This window comes from Eretmochelys imbricata, chromosome 5, assembly GCF_965152235.1.
Source record: "Eretmochelys imbricata isolate rEreImb1 chromosome 5, rEreImb1.hap1, whole genome shotgun sequence".
NCBI lineage: Eukaryota > Metazoa > Chordata > Testudines > Cheloniidae > Eretmochelys > Eretmochelys imbricata.
Genome location: NC_135576.1, coordinates 92,024,244 through 92,049,391, shown reverse-complemented (window position 1 = coordinate 92,049,391; position 25,148 = coordinate 92,024,244). Strand labels below are relative to the sequence as shown.

Below are 25,148 nucleotides of genomic sequence, written 5' to 3'. Positions count from 1 at the left end.
CCACTGAGGGGAAAAATTAGCATGGGGAAATAGTTTTTAGTTTGTGTAATGACTCATCCACTCCCAGAATGCAAGCTTAATTTAATGGTGTCCAGTTTGCAAATTAATTCCAGTTCTGCAGTTTCTCGTTGGAGTCTGTTTTTGAAGTTTTTTTTGTTGAAGAACTGCAACTTTTAGGTCTGTAATTGAGTTTCCAGTGAGGTTGAAGTGTTCTCCGACTGGTTTTTGAATGTTATAATTCTTGACGTCCGATTTGTGTCCATTTATTCTTTTACGTAGAGACTGTCCGGTTTGGCCAATGTACATGGCAGAGGGGCATTGCTGGCACATGATGGCATATATCACACTGGTAGATGTGCAGGTGAACGAGCCTCTGATAGTGTGGCTGATGTGATTAATTACATTGATCATAGGACCTAATCACATTAGCCACACTATCAAAGGGTCGTTCTAATTTTTCCCCTACTGTTACTCACACCTTCTTGTCAACTGTTTGAAATGAGGCATCCTGATTATCACTACAAAAATGTTCAGTTTTTTTGTTTTTTTTTTCTCCTGCTGCTAACAGCCCACCTTAATCTATGAGTCTCCTTAAAGTTGATATGGCAACACCCATTTGTTCATGTTTTCTGTACATATATATCTTCCTACTGTATTTTCCACTGAATGCATCTGATGAAGTGAGCTGTAGCTCACAAAGGTTATGCTCAAATAAATTTGTTAGTCTCTAAGGTGCCACAAGTCCTCCTTTTCTTTTTGCTGATACAGACTAACATGGCTACCACTCTGAAACCTCTGAAGTCAGTAGAACAACACAGGTTAAAATCAGTGAGAACAGAATCAGGGCCAATCACCTGCCCTTTACATCAACAAATACATCACTCAAATGCCTTTGTTACAAAACCTTGGTAACCTATTCTCAGAATTTTTTTACGCATTGGCTGATTGACAAACTCCTGATTCACAGGTTATCTGCCTATTTTTCTTATTGGAGGAAAAAATCAGGAATCTGAATTTTATAGCACCTATCAAGTGAAAGACATGCTAATAAAATACATCAACAACATATAAAAACTGGTAAGATTAATGCCTTTTTTGATTATTTGTCATAGTATACAAGTTTTTATTCTACCATTACTGAAAATGTGATATCACAAAAATAGAATGCTGCACTTTCCCAATTACAATCAAGTTTCAACATATTCTCAACGTCCACTCGCGCAACAAAAGTAAGAACTTGTTTTCTTGACCTTAGCCTCCACTTGTGCACATACGCACGTCTGTGCATTTATTTTTCCAGCATTGGAACTTGAATGGAATAGGTTAGATCAGATAGACAAACATGCCAGTGACGTGATTCAAGAATCTGTGCACACACATGATGGAATCTATCACCTCTGTGTGCAGGCATTAGTGCTGAGAAAATGCATGCACGCATTTTGTGTACGTGCACGCAAGATTGTACATGTATAAATGGAGGCCAAGCTGAGGTCCCAGTGGAAGTCAGGGCCTAAAACAAATGTAAAACAATTTTGGTAAACAAGTTTACAGAAGAATGTTTGAGTACAGGATGTATTGAATAAATAAATCCTCCTTCCCTCATTATTTTTCTGCAATCTGTTTAAGGGAGTAGTCTGTTCTTGCACAAGAGTTTTGACTAAATTCTTTTCTCTAACACACACACTTTGTCATTGAAATCAATGAAAGTCCTGTGCCTTTGGGAATCTAGAAGACATCGTTTGGAAGAGAGGTTTTAAAATCAAAATAATATTTATTGAAAAATAGAGTGTGTTTTTGGCTTCTCTTTGGAAATTGTTTGTTTTAGTTTAAAAGTTTAACATGGTTCTAGAATACTTCACTCATGAGATATTATCTTTATGTCACTTAAGGTATGATCCTGGCAAAAGAGATACAAAACAAATACATAGGCTTTGGGGAAAAAGGGAAAAAAGGCAGGGAAACAGGATAATGCTGGCACAGTTCCTTGCACTGAGGTATAATAGTTTTTTACTAGATGTCCTGAACATGCCAACTACTGCTGTGACTGTCACGGAGGTTGTGTTCAAGTGTATAAAAAACACTTGATACACTTTAGCTGTTTATCACACAGGCAATATTTAAAGCTTTAACTATATAAAATCTGAAAACTTTCAGTTTCAAAGTTGTTCAGGTTTTTGTTTTTCCCATTCCCCACCCCTTTATGGTAAAAGTGATACTTCTGCATAGAAAGAGACCATCTAAATACAGTCATTATTTAATATAAGAAATATGATACAAAAGCAAGTAGAGCTAGTTGAAGTATTAATTCATGAATCCTTAAATAACAATCAATCAATCATTGTCCCTCCTCTGCGTAAACAAAGAGTTACGGTGAAAATTACAGAAATAGCATGCAGATCACGTTCTGTTCAGGTCACTACATTGTCTTTCACTGCAGTTTGTAGAAACAACTTTTTTTAAAGTTATGAAATTTCACCTGTACACCTCACTGTTACTGTCATGTCATGTCGCATCAGCTTGAACAAATCCCTATTAGTTCCTGACAACTTCAAGCACATACAATGCACTGTGGATTATAAACATTTTGTAATGCAATCAATTTTTCTTTACTTTTTTCCATGTCACATTCATCTTCCACTTCTCCAACAACTGCTCCTTTCCTCTAAGCAGGCTGACAAGAGCGCAGTTGCCTTTATTACTACTGTCCATGTTATTCCTATATGCGATGTTGCTGTAGCTGTGTTGGTCCCAGGAGATTAGGGAGACTAGGTGGATGAGGTAATATCTTTCATTTGACCAACTTCTGTTGGTGACAGAGAGACATGCTTTTGAGCCACACAGAGTTCTTCTTCAGCTCGAAAACATCTCTCTGTCACCAACAGAAGCTGGTTCAATAAAATATATTGCCTCACCCACCTTGTGTCTGGTTATTCTTAGGCAGTCCTGAAGGGAGTATACATGCATAAAGCAGTGATTGTTCTCCATAGAAACAGGGTGCTTCATCTCAGGATCATGGTTAGCTTCTATTAGACTAAGAAGTATTTTAATTTTTGTCTACTCTGGTCCCATATTTAAAGATCAGAGAAGAAGAGGGAAAGGGTCCTGAATCTAATCCCCCTCAGCTTTCCAAAAAGCTTTATACAGAAATCACCAACCTGGCTATTGCTCTGTTTTTGTGTGTGCATGCATGCACACCTATCCATAAATGCAACACACACACACACACACACACAAAGTCATAGCATTACAGCAAGTGAATAGTTCCTGCTAAAGATACAAACAAGATGACAATATGTGCAATTTAATACACAATGCAAGTGATCAAGTATCAAATCTCACTGTAAAAAGCTCTGCATGGCTACCAAGTTTTCATTTGAAAATCAGATTCACGTGAAAGACACAACTAGGGTGACCAGATGTCCCGATTTTATAGGGACAGTCCCGATTTTTGGGTCTTTTTCTTATATAGGCTCCTATTACCCCCACCTGCTGTCCCGATTTTTCACATTTGCTGTCTGGTCACCCTAGACTCTGTACATAAACAGCAGCAGCCCTCATAGTGTAAGCCATGCCCACTTGTGAGAGCCATACATTTCATGCTCACCACATACCATGGTAACAGTTGGCAGCACACACGCAGCGGTCAGTTGTGATTTATAGTGGGTTTTGCATTCCTGTTAATATTTTTAAGCTGACATTGCATTGTCAAATAATTCACCTTTGACAGCATGGATGTATAGAATGCGTGTGGGAGAGAACCTGTATCTTTATGTATATTTAGGGCTCTTCATTTTCGGTTTTTACTGAAAACCCCTTAAAAATTCCCATGTTTTGAAAAACCCAGTATTTGGATTTCTCTAATTTCTACCCAGATTTTGTACCTGCTTGAACGTCCCGGACCCGGTGCCGTGGCCATTCTTAGATTCCCCGCTAGCCTCCTCAGCATGACTGTGCCAGGGAGGGTAAATGCTGGTTAGTGGCTGCCGCCACAGCTGTCCAGTGAAGGAGCAAAACAGGCAGGGACACTGCTGAGACCACCAAACACTGTAGTGACAGGCTGCAGGGAGAGGAAGGCTGTACCCTGTAAGTCCTGGCCCTCTTCTGGCCCCGGCCTTACCCCTGTTCAGCACCCCCTTCTACGCCACCCACTGCCATTGTATCAGGCACCCCCTTGCTCTCACTGGGTGCCCCCATGAGTTCCAGGAGCATCCTCCCCACCACATGTGCTGCCACCATGAGTACTGGACATGCCCCTCCTCCCCATCCCCTTGATAGCCACTGCGAGCAGCTGGGTCCAGAGATCTGTCACTGCCTGGCGAGGAAACCCAGGGCACAGAATCCCCTCCTGCTCCCAGGATGGGAACAATGAAGAGGGTGGAGCTGAGGAGCACCAAGACACACTGGAAGAACTGTTGCAAGCCTGTACCTTCAGGCTTTTAGAATTCACACACTGAAGATCCTTATATCAAGTGTAACTGCACAAGTCACCAACAGTGAACTGACTTAGTTTTAAATGCAGTTTTATTTCTGTACTGGGAATTAAATATACACACAATAAATTTTTACCGTTCTCTATTTGTTGTTTTTGTTCTGATCTCCCATCCCCAATATTAAACCTGATATTCACCTAGAAAACTGCTAAATTAATTTTCTGTAGTTATTTTCACCCATTTTTTCATTTTTGAAATAACTATCAACACATTCCTCAGAATTTAAAAAGAAATAACCAGAAACCAAAAGGCTTATGCATATTGTATAGAAACAGACACACAATAATTTACAACTGCCTCTTTCACAAGCAGCCCTTTAAATTACCTGAATTCATTTTGATGTATTTCAGCAATTTTCCTTTCCAGCTTCTGTGATTGTTTGGGAAAAATCTTGAAGTCGCTAATGTAATTGTCTGGGTGTTCATCAGGATCATAATCACCGAGCTCAGCTGGACAAGTTAAAAAACAAAACAAAGCAGCAGAATGAGTTAAATTAAAGAGTAAGTTAATGATGGAAAACAGAGATAGTGAATGAATGTGTCCTCCTGTAGATCAACCTCCATGTGTCATTCAGAAAGTTGCCAATTTTAGTAAGAGTTCAATAAACTGTATTTCCAAAGGAAAGCACGCTTGTTGCATTCATAAGGCTACAAAATATCTGGAGAGATACCTAGTCTTTGAGGAATGTGCATTACCACTTTGGGAGCACAAACTCCTCCCCATCCAATAAATGAATTTCAAAGTACAGTTTGCAGGTAATTGATTATAAAAGGTAATTGAAAACCATTATTTGGTGATAACATGCTCTGAAAAATATATATAGTTAAACCAAACATCTGCCCTTCATCACTCGGTAGACAAGCAATTTAATAAAACAGACCAAAACACTCTGAACTAGATTCTCCTCTCACCTATCCCAGTGTAACAACACTGAAGAAAATAAATTTAATCCTACCCTAGTATATAAGCACAAAAGCTGTGCTCACTAACATTAGTCAATTTGCACCAGTTTATGCCAACGGTGAATTTGGTCAACTGACTTCAATGGGAGCTCTTGGGTGTTCAGCTCTTTAGAAAATCAGGCCACTTATTTAAGTGCCTAAATATGGATTTAGAAGCCTAGTTTTAGGCACATATTTTTAGCCTTGTTGGCCTTTGCTATCCAGCTCTGGGCCTCAGTCTGGCTTTGGATATACTGTACATGAGGGACAATGCTCCCTAATGCAGCAAAAGTTGCATGTACGAATCTGGAAGCAGAATATACAGCCTCTTTTTCCAAACCTTTACACACTCCTGCTGATCATGCTAATAAGGTTGCCAACCCTCCCAGTTTGGCCGGGAGTCTCCCGGTATTGAGCTCTATCTCCTAGAGGCGACCGAAGCCAAACCGGGAGATTTTAGGATGCTAAAAGTCCGGCGGCACAGTGGGGCTAAGGCGGGCTCCCTACCTGCCCTGGCTCTGCACCACTCCCGGAAGTGGCAACATGTCCGGCAGCAGCTCCTAGGAGGAGGCATGGCCACGGAGTCTCTGTGCGCTGCCCCCGCCCCGAGCACTGACTCTGCAGCTCCCATTGGCTGGGAACAGGGAACCGTGGCCAATGGGAACTGGGGGGGTGGTGCTTGCAGGCAGGGGCAGCGCAAAGAGCCACCTGGGAGCCTAGGAATCGCTGCTGGACATTACTCCACTTCCAGGAGCCACCGGAGGTAAGTGTCGCCCAGTCAGAGCCTGCCCCTAGAACCTCCTCCCACACCCTAACTCCATGCCCCCCCTGCACCCAAACTCCCTCCTACAGCCCGCACCCTCTGCGACACCCCAACCCCCGCTCCAGGCTCAGCCCGAAGCCCCCTCCCCCACACTCCAAACCTCTCGGCCCCACTGCCCTGACCAGAGCCCACCCGCATCCCCCTGTCCCAGCCCAGTGAAAGTGAGTGAGGTGGGGGAGAGTGAGCGACAGAGGGAGGGGGGCTGGAGTGAGCAGGTGCGGGGCCTTGGAGAAGAGGCAGGGCAGGGGCATGGCCTTGGGGAAAGGGTGGAGCAAGTGTGTTTGGGTTTGTGAAATTAGACCGTTGGCAACCCTATATGCTAATCACTTAGAAATTATTGTGAAGGACATTATTAAAATCACTAAGATAAATAATAAACAAAACTGTAAATAAATTGAGGTATTTACTAGGAACAACATAAAGGATAAGAGAAAGAAATGTCACTTCTAAAAATATTACGAAGATTTTAAAAAGATTATTTCAAAAGAGAAATCAACTGAGCTCTTTTTCCTCATACACTATTTCACCACTCATTCACGTGGGCAAAAAATTGGCATTTACATCACAGTACTACCCCTCTTTCTATACAGGCCTATCCCCTTCCAGGGGTTTGGTCACTTCTTGGCATATGCAACAGGCACTAGGGCAAGTGTAATTATCAGAGTCTCCCAATCTGATGGTAGAATTTGGTGATGTACTTCCAACACATCATTGCTGCCAAATTACTACAGCACAATGTATGCCTACACATTGGGTATCTGTGCACACAAATTTCCAGATAGATATCTAACTAGCAATCTGTGTGTGCAATCATAGAATTGTCTGCACCAGTATAAGAATCCAGTTACGTATCCAAGTTTTGCATGTGCACCTCCAGTTTTTCCTCAAAATTTGGCCCTAAAAGTCAGGCCAGTACAGAACAGCCAGGGAAAACCTATTCCCACATTTTTAAGTTGGTGTCAGGAATCTCCAGCATCTCCAATATTTCCGGAATGTCACTGTCATACTCTGTTATCCTCATGCCCAGTCCTCAGTTAACACAGACACAAACAGGCTACATCTTATAGTGCTCATTAGCTTTTCTAAAACTGACTTAGTACAGCCTTTGATTGGCCACCAAACAGTAAAGGAAATGAGGATGGTACTCCAATCACCTAGAGACTGAGACCCCATAACCATGGTAATCTACTTGTCTCCCTCTGCCCTGGGGTCCAACTATCATTCAGATCTCCTTTGTTTCAAGGTGGAAAAATGCAATCTGAACCACTGCCTCTGAATCAATTAACTTTTATCTTTTGTTTAGTTCATACGGAATTGCATATGTTTATATTCAGAAATATAAAGGTACAGAACCTTGATTTCTTTTATAGCTAGAGCTGAGTACCATACACAAAATACTGTATATTCTCATATAAAAACCTAACAGAATTAGTTTGTTTTTTACAATGTCCTAATTTGTTGCTGGTTTCTTACACTTCTGAACCCCCTCCATTTTTGAAGCACATCTTCAAGTTTAGAGAGAGGATGGCATAAGGACAAAAGGCTCACTATTTCTTTTCACCTTATTCTGAAATACACTTCTAAACCCTTTGCTGTTTATATTGAATACCACTCTCAAGGTGCTGAAATAATTCACAATGTGCTGTGGGTTGTACTTACCTTGGACAATACAGGCACCGAGGTAGGCAGCATCAGAAAAAGAGCACAGCAAACGACCATGGAAAATGTCCCTTTTTATTTGTAGATACAAAAGATATCTGCAATATAGTTTAAAAAAAGCACTTTAGAGTAAGAGTGAGGCCCTGTTGTGAGAGCTTTTCATGTTGTATTTACTTTACCACCAAGACCATCATTGTGGTCAACTATTCTGGGTCTTTTACTTGCTGCATGAAAGGCAGTGAAGGGGAATGGGAAGGAGGGTGTGACCTGCAAAAAAACTAGACTACTGACAAGAAGAGAGCTGTTGATTTCCCTCTGGAAAAATATAATTGGGAAAACAAGAGTGACAGTACTTTACTGAGAGAATGACGAAGAGCACAACATAAGGTGAACCCTATTGTAAATTTAATGTCAAAAATCTATGTTAGCTCAGAGAAAGGGTGTTTGGGGGTATGTCATCCCCTTTCAGAATGTTCATCTGAGCAAACTCAAACTTCTGAAAACCAGGAAATGAAATGTAAAAATTGCCCATGTAACCTTAACTCTGCCCTTTTTCAGCAATGCCCCAATATGCCCAGTTTATTAAAAATACCTTTATTCTGGCAACCCCACAGTTACTGAAATATACATGCTCTTCACCTCCTTTTACAAGCCATTCACTTTCACCCACAGGATTCTAACTAACACTATTTAAAGGACAAAGCAGGGGGAGGGAGATTGCCCATGCCATGTTCACCAGAAGATCTGCTAGGTCACCACCTCTTAAGTCACCAGTTAGACGCTGCAAAGTGGGCAAAACATGATGCCAATGCAGGCCACCCCAAATCAGACTGTAGTCAGCAATCCTCCTTGCTCTCCTGCAAACTACTGCAACCTCCTGGTCCAAGAATCGCCCAGTATCCACACACTGGCAACTCCAGCAGCATACACATTTATTTTCCATCAGCGGTCAAGCTACTGTGTGCTGTCGATTCCAAATATCCACACTGTGCATCTTGGGAAACACCGCATTAATCTGCCTCGAGATCAGGAAGTAGCCACTTGGGTCCACTCCCAAGGCTAGTAAAATACAGATTTTCTCAAACCACCCATCCTCATGTCCCATCCCCTCCACAGCCAGAACTCCTCTCCCTGTTCCTGTCCCCACCCCCACTCCGTCCTCACCACCTGACACAATATCAGTCTCCAGCTCCTCTCCCAATATAAGAAAAATTTTCATTAGACCACCTACTGATTATTCTGCTGTGTTCACAGTAAACCTCCCCATAAAATAAATATATTATAACAGACACCACTTGTAGCAAGCAACGTGAATTATTAGATCTTCATTCACAGGGTTACAAAAGTTCCAACTAGAAACATCAGTGATGGGGTATTCACAAGGGGAAACGGCGTTGGCACATTCCCTCAAACTACCCAGGTAACCAAAAAGCAGCTGCCTAAAAACCTTTTTTTTTAAATTGGTGCAAGCACAATTACAATCCTTCCACACTACACATCTACCGAAGTGAACATGTTCTTAAATACTGATCTCAGTTTTCATTCCCCCAGGGATTTAGTGAGTTCCAAGCACTACCTTGGATAACGCTTGACAGATTGAGACCATTTTGACCCATATCACATCAATAGTTTGATCTCTAGCTCTGCACAAAAAATCCCCACCTAGAAACTTTTTGAAAAATGATTTTTTTTTCCAGGGCTTACATCTCCACAACCCCTACCTCAAACGACTCCAAGTTTGGCTTACTAACCTTATCCTCCAACCTCCTGAGGCACACCAAATTTCAAAGGAATCTAACAAAGCATCTATATTTTAGAGGACTTGAAAAAGTTGACTGTGACGGGTTAGACTACCCTTCTGGGACGCCACCTGATGTACTGGGATTTCACTGAGCCTGCTTGCTCCATTAGCCTGGGCTCCCTCTCCCTGTTTTGCTGAATTATGCTATCCGGCCTCTGGCAGCACACATACACACAGGTAGGAACGCAACAGCCGTAGAATCACACAGAGTCTGCAAAACAGTTCTCTCTGAGAAGACTCAGCTAGGAAATCACCCAGCACTCAAGTATCGCTCCCCTCTGGAAAGTACACCCAAAATAATATTGTTTTGTGCTGTAGAGAAATCTATACAATGTAAGCTCATAAATTTGCCCCGTACCTCAATGTGGGGGAAGATACACACAAGTTCTTGCCCCCCCAGTTAGTAATTGCCCAAACTGGGTTTAATAATAAACAAAAAAGTTTATTAACTATAAAAGGCAGATTTTAAGTGATTATAAGGGATAGCAAACAGAACAAAGCAGATTATACGAAGCAAATAAAATAAAACAAAACATGCATACTAAGCTTAAGATTTTAAAGAGACTGGCTTCAACAAGTAATTTCTCACACTCAGTGTTGTTTTGGGCAGGATGCAGAGTTTCTGTAGCTTAGAGTTCCAGTTATTTCTCTTTACAGACTAGACTCCTCTGTCTCAGTCTGGATTCAGCCCTTACCTTTCTCACTGCTCAGTTCCTTTGTCTCTTCAGGTACTTTCAGCAGTCTTTCTTCTTGGGCAGGAAGGCAATGGAGAAGAGTCCTGATTGCCTAACTTCCCAGCCTTAAATAAGATTTACAGAAGGTGGGAATCTTTTGTTTCCCAGACTTGACTTCCCCCTCCTTTCAGTGGTAAATTACTAGAAGTCCAAGGTGGTGTTTAGTACCAGGTGACAGGACCACCTGACCTAGTAGGTGTCACAGCTAGATCCCAGGACACCTCTCAGGAAGGAGAGAGATCAGTATCTTTAAAGTCTTATTGCTGGCTCCTTGCAGCTCCACCATGCAGCTTCCTAACCCCTTGTGGGAAAACAAGCCATTTGAGCACAGCTGCAGGAAGGAAATCAGCCGGGAGGGATTTTTGGAAGGTCTGTGTACTCCTGGAATCCTTCAAGACTTGCATTCACCATGCTCGGTCCACTCTCACCTTCACCTGCATGGACAGCTTATGGAAATGAACCTCCTGGGCCCCTAAGGCAGCATTGTCAACAGACATCCCGGCAGGGGTCTCTGTTTATATGTCTACGTTATCTGGCTATGTATTTACCCCATACATCCTGTGCCAAGCAATCTTGCCTGTAAATCTGTAACGAACTCCAGAATGGAGCATGACTCAAAAGCGTTAAGTCTTCCACCAGTGTGCCTGCCCCTTCCCCCAGAACAGACTATTGCTAAATATTAAATCAACAGAACATTATATCCCTCTTCAAGCAAGTAAAAAGGTCACTTTTCAGGAATTCCCTTTAGTGTCTTACAGCGTTGGATGTTTCCGTAAGAATCTTGTCCCTGAGAGGCTTCATTTACTCTCACACTGCTCTCTACTATTTATTTTTTTCTGTCTGACTAATGTAATCTTTGTCCAGTCACAGTTCACTAATCCATTTTAAACTTGACATTATTGGAGCACAGGTGGTCCCCAAGAGGAAAAAATGTGCTCCACCTTAGTAAACTGAAGGCCCTGGTGATACGAAAAATCCTTAATCTGCAATGACAATGTGCCAAAAGAGGTTGCAGTGGCACTGCATCAGGGCAAACCAGCAGCCTCAAAGCTTGTTTTAATCATCCTCTCCAGGATTTAAATCAGTCTGCACAGCCCTGGGAAAAACCAAAACTCTGGGAGCAAACTTGGGAAAGCATGTTCGCTGTCTAGTGAGTAACAAAACAAATCCTGTGAAAAGGCAGCTCATGGGTTCATCACAGCACTTCCTAGCCAATTCTGAGGCAAACAGGTCTGCTCTAACACTGCAGGTTGATGGTTTCCGAGTCTGAAGGTGGGGTAAAGTGAGAGATAATACTGGAACCAGCAAATGGTGAGCAGAACTGAGGAGAAGCGACATTAATCATTTAGTCCTGGCCTGCACTAGGCATACTTCTGATTGAGAACAAAAGGTACACACACTTTCAGAATACAGCACAGGAACAGAGATCATTAAAACAACCATCTTCTCTTGTAGTATCAACTGCAGTTGACACACTGACAGCAGTTGACCCCATTAAATTACATTACTGCACACGATGGTCAATAATATGTGCTATACACAGAAATCATCCAAAACTGCAAATTCCTTAGCCAACCACTTACACCTAATGGCTTCCTGTAGCATTTCTCAGGCAAATAACAAAGAAATGGTAAAAGTGTTATGTTTAAGAAAGTTAATATACACCGGATTATTTGGTATTGACTTAGAATTGTATTAATGGAACCAAATGTTATTAAAATAGCAACATTTTTGCTAATTACATCACTTTTAATGCAAATGGGAAGAGGGAAAAGGCTTGCACTGTAAAGAAAAGAAACAGTATTTTCTGCCTTTACTGCTCCATTATGGGGTGCAAAACACTGACTGTCTAGGCTCTTCCATGTTGTTAGGCACCCTCATCCAGAAAAACAACCCCAAACACATACATGTACATTTATTAGAACCCAAAAATAGACCTACAAATGAGTGAGAACTATTTTGCCACATCAGTGACAACATTCTGCACCTAGTGGATAAGATATTACTGTGCCACTTTAGGTCAGCAGCAGCATTTCTAGGGCAGCTGGAAAGTTAACCTAATTTTTCATATGCATTCCTGTAGATCTACATAGAGGGAAAGGGAGTGGACGAGTGCAGTATTTCTAAGCAAACAATCTGGGCAATTTTAATCTCATGAATAGCACTGTCTTTATTCTACTTGTTTGCCTACAACAAATTAAAACAAAAACAAGCCTGTGCTCTCTACTTTCCCAAAATAAAATCCAGACAGTTTTAAAATCATGTCATTCATTTAGGTCTTAAGTGTGGAAGACTGTGATCAGTAACTCCAATGAACTCTGTATTCAAAGATTTCCTGTTAGAAAATTATAGCTGTATAGCCAGCATTAATCAACAACTCTGGTCTCTCGTCCTATTTAAGGTTCAGGGGGGCAATCTTCAGACATTTGCTGTCACAGATGCTCTGATTTTCTGATAACATTACCAAAAACAAATAATGAACTATACAATAAAACAGAACCCTTATTTTAATGAATTAATTGGATATTGAGGAGTTCATAAAATTGAACATTTCAAAATTACAAGAGGTATGGTGCATAAATTGCACTATGGCGCACTTCATCGCTTTCTTCTTGTGCTTTAAAACGCTGCAATTGCGATGCATTGAAGGCATTGGAATACAAAGAGATGTCAACTTGTTCTTATCGCTGTTATGATGCGGGTTTTTTTTCCACGTTAGGAAAAAATGGTTCATATGACGGGCTGCTCATAAGATTGGTGTTCATAAAAATCGAGGTTCTACTGTACCCCCATTTTATTACTATAACCCTAGTTGCAATAAAAAATACTAATATTAATTGAAATCTTTTCTGGCTCCAAATTAAGTCATTACCATGACTCCTATAAACATAAGATGTTGGAGAAGTGTGGGGCTTTTTGTCTGCTTGTTGCTTTTTTGTTGATTTGTTTGTTTGGTTTGGTTTTTTACTTTTTCTGTAGTAAGACAATGTTGTTAATTTAGTTTATAATGATCATAAAAGAAAACAGAGCAAATATTTGAAAACTTCTGAAATGGCAAAAGTTGTACATAAAGACCAAATAAGTATCTCTAACAACTAGTGTGTGTCTATTTCTTTCTGTTTCATTTAAGTCTTGCGAGTTGTTGGCCCTAACATGGGCTGCTTTAAAATATAACTTTTATTGAAGCACCTAATGAGTAAAAGCTTTTGTCAAGCCACTTTACAGAATGTACACTGCCTCAGATGCAAAAATAATTACTGGATGGGGTGTGCCGAATATAAGATCACAAGAACATACAACAATTGATATTTATCAAATCTAGCATTTGCATCTCAAGATCTGCGCAGTATTTTTCCTGATGTATATATTACAGATACTGAGGTAACAAGAAGCAACATCTAAGGTCAGTAGCACAGTCGACTGTTTCTCTCTACTAACCGATTTCCCCTAATCTCAGTCTCTCCAAATATCTCTCTATGCATATAAAGTACAGTGTGTTACAGTTCCCATGAGCAGATAGCTTTTAGATTCCTCTTAAAAATATGAAGTTTTGATACCTTGGGAGCCAGTTTGTAAATTGCCCCTCCTTTATGCTTTCTATCTGAATGATGAGTAAGTACATTATTTTGTCTGATACAGAATTGGTAAAAACAAATTGTCAACATTTTGTAAGACAGTTGAAAAATAGCAAAACCAATTTTTTGAAATTTTGAAAAACCATCTTTGCAAAAAATTTCTAAAAATTTCCACCAGTTTTATTTTCATAGCACATCTTCCCTTTTCTTCTCATCTGCTTACAAAACCAGACCAATTTCTTCTTCTTTTGGAACTTCAACAAAAAAACCAAAACATTAGTATTAGGGGTTGTTGTTTTTTTTTAATCTGAAAGTAGTTAATTTCCTCCCTCCCCCAGTCCCGGGTATACATAACCTGAACTCATTATAGTACGTCATAATTTTGCAGATCTCTAAATCTCCCCCTGTTGTAGGAGAGAGACTAATTAATCTAAATGTTTGCTTTTTAATGCAGAGAAGCGTTTCTTTTAATTGAAGCGAACAACAAATACCATGCTCTATCATCAATTTTGGAATGAATGATCATTTGTACTAAATTTCATTAAACTTTCAGGAACTTTCACAAATAAACCAGTAGTCATCACAATACTCTCAGTTACCACGATTACTCATAAAAATATTCATAAGGGGTCCAGCCTACACAGAGACTTAAGGGAATAGGGCCCCGTCTGCCTCCCAGCTCCCTCATGGCATCCTTGGACCTTGGTCTGGGAGGCTCAGAAGCATTGTTTGCCCACTATTCCTCACCTACCCCAAAGCAAGTGAGGTGGGTGTAGATAGAACCTTGGCTCTGGCCCACCTCCCCCACACTCCCCCCAAAGCACCAGCCAACATAGCTGAGCTACTATGGGGTGGAGGGTTACTACCCTTTGGAGCAAGGGGGAGCAGGACAGGAATCATACCTGAGAGCTATGATTCTCTTTGTGTTGGACTTTGAACGACACAGTCCTTACACGGAGTCGATCACATCCGTGCACTCTAGCCATTCGTGTGTTATTTGATTAGCTCTACTTTTAACTATTTATATCAGCAGCAGCATTTTAAATTCTCAGCAGGCAATTCTATTTGTTCCCCCTCCCCCTTAGACTTAGAGGAATTTTCTTATTTTATTCCAACTTTTGAAGTGCTCTCTTAGTAATTTAGAAGCCCTCTTTTGTCTTCACTGAGGTTTTACTCAACCTCACAAATTTGCTGGATTTGTTTGACTGCAAGATCCCATTCTTGAAATCAGGATTGGTTCACAGACTCAAGAATTACAAGGCCAAAAGGGATCACTGTGATCATCTAGTCTGACCTCTTGTACACCACAGGCCATAGAACACCCCCAAAATAATTCCTCGAGCATTTCTAAAGAAAAACATCCAATCTTGATTTAAAAATTGTCACTGATGGAGAATCCACCACACACTTGGTAAATTGTTCCAGTGGCTAATTACACTCTTAAAAAATTACATCTTATTGCCAGCCTAAATTTGTCTAGCTTCAATTTCAGCCATTGGATCATGTTATACCTTTCCCTGCTAAATTGAAGAGCCTATTATTAAACATTTGTTCCCCAGATAGGTACTTACAGAAGGTCATCAAGTCACCCCTTAACCTTCTCTTTGTTAAACTGCATAGCAACATGCTCAAAGAGCTCAATCTATAAGACATGTTTTCTAATCTTTCAGTCATTCTAGTGGCTGTTCTCTGAACCCTCTACAATTCATCAACATCCGTCTTGAATTGTGAATGCCAGAACTGGACACAGGATTCCAGAAGCAGACGCAGCAGTGCCAAATACAGAGGTAAAATAATCTTCATACTCCTACTTGGATTCCTTTGTTTATGCATAAGCCCTTTTGGTCACAGTGTTGCACTGGGAGCTCATGTTCAAATGATTATCCACTGCAACCCCTACATCTTTCTTAGGGCTTGTCTACACTACCAAGTTTTGTTGACAAAACTTATGTTGACACCCAAAAGTCGACAAAACAAAAATTGCCAAAGGGTGTTCACACTTGCTCCCTCTGTGGACAAATCATGTCCACATTGGGGACACCATCATCGACAGGGTGAGCAATGCTCTGTGGGTATGTATCCCACTGTGCAGTGTTGTGGGAAGGAAGAGCTGATCTCTCCGCATCTTGGGATTCTCTCTGAGTTCTCCCACAGCCCCCTCAGCTGCCGAGAGCAGCATCATGAGTAGCTCTGTGAGCTCTAGGTGCTGAGGAATGGCAAAGCAGCACAGCAGTCTGTCCCCCTCCCACTGTGGCTGAGTTCTTAGGGCAGAACAGGAATCATAGAATCATAGAATATCAGGGTTGGAAGGGACCCCTGAAGGTCATCTAGTCCAACCCCCTGCTCGAAGCAGGATCAATTCCCAGTTAAATCATCCCAGCCAGGGCTTTGTCAAGCCTGACCTTAAAAACTTCCAAGGAAGGAGATTCCACCACCTCCCTAGGCAACGCATTCCAGTGTTTCACCACCCTCTTAGTGAAAAAGTTTTTCCTAATATCCAATCTAAACCTCCCCCACTGCAACTTGAGGCCATTACTCCTCGTTCTGTCATCTGCTACCATTGAGAACAGTCTAGAGCCATCCTCTTTGGAACCCCCGTTCAGGTAGTTGAAAGCAGCTATCAAATCCCCTCTCATTCTTCTCTTCTGCAGGCTAAACAATCCCAGCTCCCTCAGCCTCTCCTCATAAGTCATGTGTTCTAGACCCCTAATAATTTTTGTTGCCCTTCGCTGGACTCTCTCCAATTTATCCACATCCTTCTTGTAGTGTGGGGCCCAAAACTGGACACAGTACTCCAGATGAGGCCTCACCAATGTCGAATAGAGGGGGACGATCACGTCCCTCGATCTGCTCGCTATGCCCCTACTTATACATCCCAAAATGCCATTGGCCTTCTTGGCAACAAGGGCACACTGCTGACTCATATCCAGCTTCTCGTCCACTGTCACCCCTAGGTCCTTTTCCGCAGAACTGCTGCCTAGCCATTCGGTCCCTAGTCTGTAGCGGTGCATTGGATTCTTCCGTCCTAAGTGCAGGACCCTGCACTTATCCTTATTGAACCTCATCAGATTTCTTTTGGCCCAATCCTCCAATTTGTCTAGGTCCTTCTGTATCCTATCCCTCCCCTCCAGCGTATCTACCACTCCTCCCAGTTTAGTATCGTCCGCAAATTTGCTGAGAGTGCAATCCACACCATCCTCCAGATCATTTATGAAGATATTGAACAAAACCGGCCCCAGGACCGACCCCTGGGGCACTCCACTTGACACCGGCTGCCAACTAGACATGGAGCCATTGATCACTACCCGTTGAGCCCGACAATCTAGCCAGCTTTCTACCCACCCTATAGTGCATTCATCCAGCCCATACTTCCTTAACTTGCTGACAAGAATACTGTGGGAGACCGTGTCAAAAGCTTTGCTAAAGTCAAGGATCCCCCCTCATTCTTCTCTTCTGCAGGCTAAACAATCCCAGCTCCCTCAGCCTCTCCTCATAAGTCATGTGTTCTAGACCCCTAATCATTTTTGTTGCCCTTCGCTGGACTCTCTCCAATTTATCCACATCCTTCTTGTAGTGTGGGGCCCAAAACTGGACACAGTACTCCAGATGAGGCCTCACCAATGTCGAATAGAGGGGGACGATCACGTCCCTCGATCTGCTCGCTATGCCCCTACTTATACATCCCAAAATGCCATTGGCCTTCTTGGCAACAAGGGCACACTGCTGACTCATATCCAGCTTCTCGTCCACTGTCACCCCTAGGTCCTTTTCCGCAGAACTGCTGCCTAGCCATTCGGTCCCTAGTCTGTAGCGGTGCATTGGATTCTTCCGTCCTAAGTGCAGGACCCTGCACTTATCCTTATTGAACCTCATCAGATTTCTTTTGGCCCAATCCCATTCCAAGGATTTGCTCTTTGTTTGTTCCCTAAAGGGAGCAGCACACAGATACTTCCCAACGCTTTGAAAGGGGAGGGGCGCATGCCTGCAGGGCAGCAGAGATCAAAACACTCAGCAGAGCAATCAGGGCAGGCATTGTGGGATACTGGCAGGAGCCAGTTCTGTTGACAAAACAATCAGCAGTGTCTACACTGGCTCTTTGTCGACAATAAAGGGAGGGGAAAAGAAAAGTATCTCGTAGGGGTGGAAGTTTTTTTGTTGCCAAAACAGGACGTTTTTCATGACAAAAGTCCCATTGTAGTGTGTCCGCTCTTGCTGTTTTGTCACCAAAAGGCAGTTTTTGGTGACAAAACTTGGTATTGTAGACAAGGCCTCAGAGTCACTAATTCCCGGGATGGAGTCTTCCATCTTGTAAGTAGAGCCTACAGTCTTTGTTCCTAGATGTACACATTTTCATTTAGTTGTATTAAAACTCACAGTGCTTGCTTGCACCCAGTTTATCAAGTGAACCTGCCCTCTGTAGTGACCTGCCTCTTCATTATTTACCACTCTCCTAGGTTGTGTGTCATCAAACTTTAACAGGGATGATTTCATGTTTTCTTCCAGGTCATTAATAAAAATGTTAAATAGCATAGAATCAAAACCACACCCATTTGATGATGATTCTCTATTTACAATTACATTTTAGATCTACCAGTTAGCCAGCTTTTAATCCAATATATAATGTTAATTTTACATCTTTCTAGTTATTTTTTTAATCAAAATGCTATGCAGTCCCAAGTTCAATGCCTTCCATAAGTTTAAGTATATTACATCAGCACTATTACCTTTATCCAGCAAACTTCCAGTCTCATCAAAAAAAGTTATCAAGCTACTTTGACATGATCTATTTTCCATAAACCCATGTTGATTATCATTAATTATATTACCCTCCCATAATTCTTTATTAATCAAGCCCCATATCAGTTGCTCCATTTTCTTGACGTCAGACTGACAGGCCTATAACATCCTGTTTACCCTTTTAAATGTTGAAACATTAGCTTGCTTCTAGTCTACTGAACCCCCCTGGTATTCCACGACTTATTGAAAAAATCAACATTAATTGTTAGTTAGCTCCTCAGCCAGCTCTTTCAAAATTCTTGGGTGCAAGTTATCCAGACCTGCTGATTCAAAAATGGATGTGCAACTTTAGTATCTGCTGTTTTGTATCTTCCTGAGGAATCAGTGGAATGGAAAGTGTGTTATCATATGATACAACCACATCATCTGGTTGCCTTTAACTACCTAACACAGGGGTACGCAAACTTTTTGGCCTGAGGGCCACATCTGGGCATAGAAATTGTAGGCGGGCCATGAATGCTCAGAAAATTGGGGTTGGGGTACAGGAGAGGGTAAGGGCTCTGGCTGGGGGTGCACCTCCAGGGTGGGGCCAGAAATGAGGAGTTCAGGATGCAGGAGGGGACTCTGGGCTGGGGGGGGTGTTGCGGGGGGGGGGGGTGAGGGCTCTGGTGTGGGGCTGAGGATGAGGAGTTTGGGTGTAGGAGGGTGCTCCGGGATGGGACTGAGGGCTTCAGAGGGTGGGAGGGGGATCATGGCTGGGGCAGGGGGTTGGGGCACGGGGAGAGGCTCAGGGGTGCAGGCTCCAGGCGGTGCTTACCTCAAGCAGCTCCCGGAAGCAGCAGCATGTTCCCCTCTCCGGCTCCTATGTGAAGGCACGGCCAGGCAGCTCTGCTGCACGCTGCCCTGTACGCAGGTGCCGTCCCTTCAGCTCCCATTGGCTATGGGTCCTGGCCAATGGGAGCGGCAGGGGCAGCGCTTGGGGCAGGAGCAGCATGTGGAGCCCCCAGGCTTCCCCTACACATAGGAGCAGGAGGGGGGACATGCCGCTGCTTCCAGGAGCCGCGCAGAGCCGCGCAGAGCCCAACCCTGCTCCCCAAGCTGGAGTGCTGGAGCGGGGCAAGTCCCAGACCCCACTCCCCAGTGGCAGCTCAAGGTCTGGATTAAAACGGCTGGCGGGCCGGATCCAGCCCACAGGCCGTAGTTTGCCCACCTCTGACTAGTACAATAGGGCCCTCAACCGGTTGAGGCCTTTGGGAACTAACTCATTATAAATGTTAGATAATACCACCACCACCGGAACATTTCAATTAAGGGCAAAACTCACCTATATGATCACATCTTTAATGCATATACTGCAGCTATTTTGGCACACAGAGCCCCCACTGAGATCAGTAGATGCCCATGCGCAGAATATGTAAGAGACTATCTTCATTGTGGTTGCAGATCACAAAGAAGATTTTAATCTCAACAACCATTTCTTCTATTTTATGTCCAACTAAGCAAAAAAAAAATTTTCTAGTAAACCTTGTGCTGTTTTACACTTAATGGATTTTTGTAACTTAGTCTGCAAAATAATTCATCTGCTTCTTTAGACTACCGATCACATCTCCCTGTAAAATTTCAAGTAATCTTGTCACAAATATCATACCTGATCCTACAAGTGGCTCCCCATGGGTGGGCCCCACATGAAGTTCACCACAGGACTGGGTTCTACATTCACAAAATTGCAGGGAAATATACAGCTGACCACTTCAACCTTCTTTTATATAGGTTCTTCGTCCACGCTGTCAAACTCCCAGGGGCGATTTGGGTTTATTGTCCAAAGCGCATGGAATAGTGCATGGGAGTATACATTTCTAAATCAGCCATGAAGTGGAAAGGGGAGCATGAAAAGCAGTGAAAACGCTACAGTCCTCTGCAGATGTCCTGAGGCCCATGGGATCTCCCATATACACATATATCAAGATGTGTGAGTATTTGGAGGATCATACCCCCTGCTCACTCTGCAAGCACCAAAACACCCCTTATCCCCCACAGAAATCTCATAAATTGGAATAGAGTTTCTGGCTCTTACCCAAACTTTTCCTGCTACAGAGATTATTTGGCTCTCAATTTTTCATTGAAAATATGGAAGGTCAGGGAAAAATGGCTGAATATCCAGCAACTACTATTTATATTGGCCAAGATGTTTCAATCTGAGTGCCTAAAATTAGGCTCTTAAATCCAGATTTGTGTACCAAATCAACTGGCCTTATTTTTCAAAAGTACTAAAGACTAATCACCAAATACTGACCTGCTGAGTACTCCGCATGTTTGAAAATCAGACCACTAAATGTTAGCCCTTATATGATATTTACAAAATTAAATGCTAATCTGACCATAAATAATGTTTTTATTTTATCTACTTTGCTTGCACAGAAATATTTTATAGTGCTTTTTTTTTTTTTTTTTACAACAACCAAATGATTCAAGATCTGTTTCTAAAACATGATTTAGAAAATAACACGAAGGTTTGCTGAAAGAATCCACCTTTAACATTGGTGTGTTTTATTTCCCCTGTAGGGATATTGGTTTCAGCTGCAGATAATCATGGATTATGGCTGATTCAATATTATCTTTTAGACCTTAAAGGGACTTTGGATGCTCTAATTTTAACAACACAATTATAGACAAGACACACTTCTAGTCTTTTAATAGGACTATGTAGGGATTAAGAGTTAGGAGTGCATGAGGCCCTTGGGTTTGAATTAATGGCACAAAAATAAGTAACACTTTTTTTTTTTTTTTTTAACCAAAGCAAGAAGAGTGAAATGAACTGACATTTTTAAAAAAATAAATGTTTGTGCCAAAGTAGATCTGAGAAACCTACAGATCTATTTGTCTTGCTCCTGTCACGGACCCATTCTTCCCATGCACAATCCTACATACTTCCATAGAGCAAGCTGATGCACAGCCCATCTCTAGGACAAACAGGGGTTTTGGAGACCCTCTCTAAGGCTTCTCTACAGGCTGCTCTGAGCCCCTTGCTTTTTCTCTCCACACAATACAGTTACAGCAGTTTAAGCATCCCTAAATTTCAAACTAAATAAATAAAATAAATCACCACTAGGACAGCTGATTGAAGTGGATGTTACTCTCCCCAAGCAAACTAGATTAGATGTTTATGTAACATGCTGGCTAAGTGCATTGTTTCCCTTTCTAGTGTCTGGTCTATCAAGAGATTAAAAGCCTGCTTATACTAATAACCAACAGTTGCACTGTTTGCTCCAGTGGTAAATATGCTTTGGAGCAGAAGATACTGAATTCTAACCCTGCTGATGACCGAGGTGATGGGGTTGTTACACTTGTATCTCTCTGCGCCTACACACGCATGCTGTTAACCCTGTCAAGTCTGTGATGCTTATGTGACACAGGTTTGTGGAGGATTAGTCAGCTGAAATGTGACAAAATAAGGCAAGATGGTTTCAAAAAGAAACTTGGAAGAACACTGAAAATATGTATGCTTTCAAGCTGTCTATCACAGTCCTGCAGAGTCTCTGCCCTGAAATCTGGCTGCAAGAAGGGGGTCTGAGTCAATGAAAAGAGAAAGTAAACTGTGTTTGTACAGGGACAAACGAGCAGATGAAAAACACAGGATGTTTTTTCCCCCCCTCAGGATGTTGACTACTTAATTAGTGTAGGTTAAAAATTAGTAGTTACTGTTGTGGTCTGGGATGTTCAATAAGGTCAGACACTTTTTACAAGCAGAGTTCATTACTCTATTAGAGACAGGCTGCTGCCAACATCAGACCTCCAGGTATCTTGTATTTCCTGTATCAGGCTATGTCATACAGAGACACACACACACTACGGACATAGTATCTGAGGCCAAAATCACACAGACTACAGACACTCCTAGTGAAATTATAATGCCTGCTCTACAAATACCAGCTCCTTTCCCCACAGTTCCTCCCCATGGCTGCTTCATCAGGTGAGGGGGTGGGGGAGGGGGAACGGCTCACAGGTCCCCTTCCCTCTATTGCTCCCTGATCAGCTGAAAGAACTAAGAACTCCTGAATTAATCTGTAAGGATAGAGTGCTAGTTTGTGCATTATGGGTAAGGCTGCAAGTTTGTCACAGAAGTCATGGATTCCATGACTTCTGCAGCAGCTGGTGCACCTGGCGCACCTGGCTCAGGGGCAGCTCGGGCAGCCCCTGCACCAGGCGCACCGACTGCTGCTGGGGCAGTCTCGGGCCACCGTGCCCCACCCCCCAGCAGCATAGTTTGGGCGTGGGAGGGGGCAGGGGCACAGGACGGGGTGAGACAGGCTCTGGGCGGCGCTTACCTGGGGTGCTCCCCAGAAGCAGTGACATCCCCCTTGCTCAGCTGCCAGGTGGAGGTGTGGCCAGGCAGCTCTGCGGGCTGCTTCCGCCCAGAGCTCTGGCTTCGCAGCTCCTATTGGCCGGGAACCGCAGGCAGTAGTAAGGTAGTGTTGCATTTCCTGATTTTCAGACATTAAAGTTTGTATTTCCTTACCTCTACCTTTCCTGGTTTTCAGAGGTCTGAGTGTAGCTGAACAAAATGTTCTGGAAGGGCATCAGGCATCACTGGGCCATCTTAACTTTGCCTTAAGAAGTTTTTGTGCAGTTAATTACAATGTGTTTATCCTTCAGTCTATATAGACACCAGGTTCTCTCAGGCCTCTGTTTAAAATTTGATTTCTCTGTTATTTAGTCTAATCCTAAGAGAACATAAAATAACCTAATAATAAGAATTAAATGGAAAAAAAAATCAATATTTTGTTTGTTTTAGTTTGGTTTTGGCTGCAGCTGTTAGCCCTGAGGTCACTTTCTACACTGATTTGCTCTAACACAAGCATTACTTGGCTAAAACCAAAAAGATCCCACGATATCTTTCACAAGTCAACAGCTGAAGTGGAATTCCACATGAAAAGTTTCCAACTGGATCCTTCTGCTTCTAGTTTGCCCTGTTTCAAAACCTAATGCCAAAGGTGTGTTAGGCTGCTGAATCCTGAAGCTACCTGATCCCACAGTACAAAAAAAAAAACCAACAGATTAGCTAAAGGCGTCTAGTGGAGTCTACTGGAATTGCCATTAAGGAGCAGGGGCTGACCTTAAATAATCTAGCATCCAGATCTGTCAACTTCTAAAAGGGCAAATCTGTAATATGTTGGGTCTGACGACCCAGCTACCCCTTCCCACCACTGTGCTAATTTATTGGTCCCTGAGCACTGTGGTTTTCAAAAAGGGGTACGTGTACCCCTCAGGGTACACAGAGGTCTTCCGGGGGATACATCAACTCATCTAGATATTTGTCTAGTTTTACAACAGGCTACATAAAAAGAACTCGCAAAGTCAGTAGAAACTAAAAATTACATACTACTTGTTTACATTGCTCTATATACTACTATACACTGAAATGTAAGTACAATATTTATATTCCCTTTGATTTATTTTAGAATTATATGGTAAAAATGAGGAAGTAAGCAACTCTTCAGTAATAGCATGCTGTTTTATATTTTTATGTCTGATTTTGTAAGCAAGTAATTTTTAAGTGAGGTGAAACTTGGGGTATACAAGACAAATCAGACTCCTGAAAGGGGTACAATATGGAAAGGTTGAGAGCCACTGCATTAGCAATTTGAAACACTTTACATAATTAAAGCCACCTGCAGCTTCACAGTTAAATTTATACACAGGTCCTTTATCATTTCAACATGTGTAGGCACCGTTTAAACGGACATCTAACAAGAGACCCATTAGCTTCACTGTTGGTGGCACACACCAGGCCTTTTAACTCCTACTTAAATTCTACACCCGTTACCACTTGTCTCATTTTTTTCAATAAGAAAAAAAAGTCAGCAATCTGATACGACTTTTTTAAACACTGGCATTGAAAAGCAAAGGAAATGAGACCACCTCTTGTGAAAGATCTTCCCCTTTCCATCTATCTATCTATCCATCTCTCTTTGACGACTGTATTCCATTAAAAGTTATTTCTATAAAGCTCTGTAAAGACTACAATGTACAGTAGTTCATATTGTATATTTAGAGAGGGTCAGCATATGTCGGATTTAGCCTTGTGTATCAAACAATGCAAGAGATGTGATACAATAAATACCACTCTATATACAGCATAGGGAGCACAAAGCTAAGTACGGTCAAAGAGAAATGCTCAGAGAACTATAGCTAGGATTCGTAATTTGTGCACTACAGCAGTGGTGGATTAGCCACTGGGCCAATGAGGCCTGTGCCCAGGGGTCTCGGCCAATTGGAGCTCCCCCGCATCCCAACCCGCCCAGCACTCCTGCCAGGGAGCGGGGTCAGGGCATGGGGGTTTGCCGCACTCCTGCAGGGAAGCCCCTGCACCCTGCCCCTGCCCCCCCAG

The 25,148-nt window shown here is 42.4% G+C and overlaps 1 protein-coding gene across 1 annotated transcript in view; it reads right to left on the bottom strand.

The window, feature by feature from the left end:
• Positions 1-25,148, bottom strand: part of FRMD3 (FERM domain containing 3) — a 216,885-nt gene that overhangs the window by 69,239 nt on the left and 122,498 nt on the right. The window contains exons 5-6 of the mRNA XM_077816390.1: positions 7,914-8,011; positions 4,816-4,939 (exon numbers count right to left, since the gene is read on the bottom strand). Coding sequence (XP_077672516.1) covers positions 4,816-4,939; positions 7,914-8,011 — 222 coding nt within the window. The remainder of the gene's footprint in view (positions 1-4,815; positions 4,940-7,913; positions 8,012-25,148) is intronic.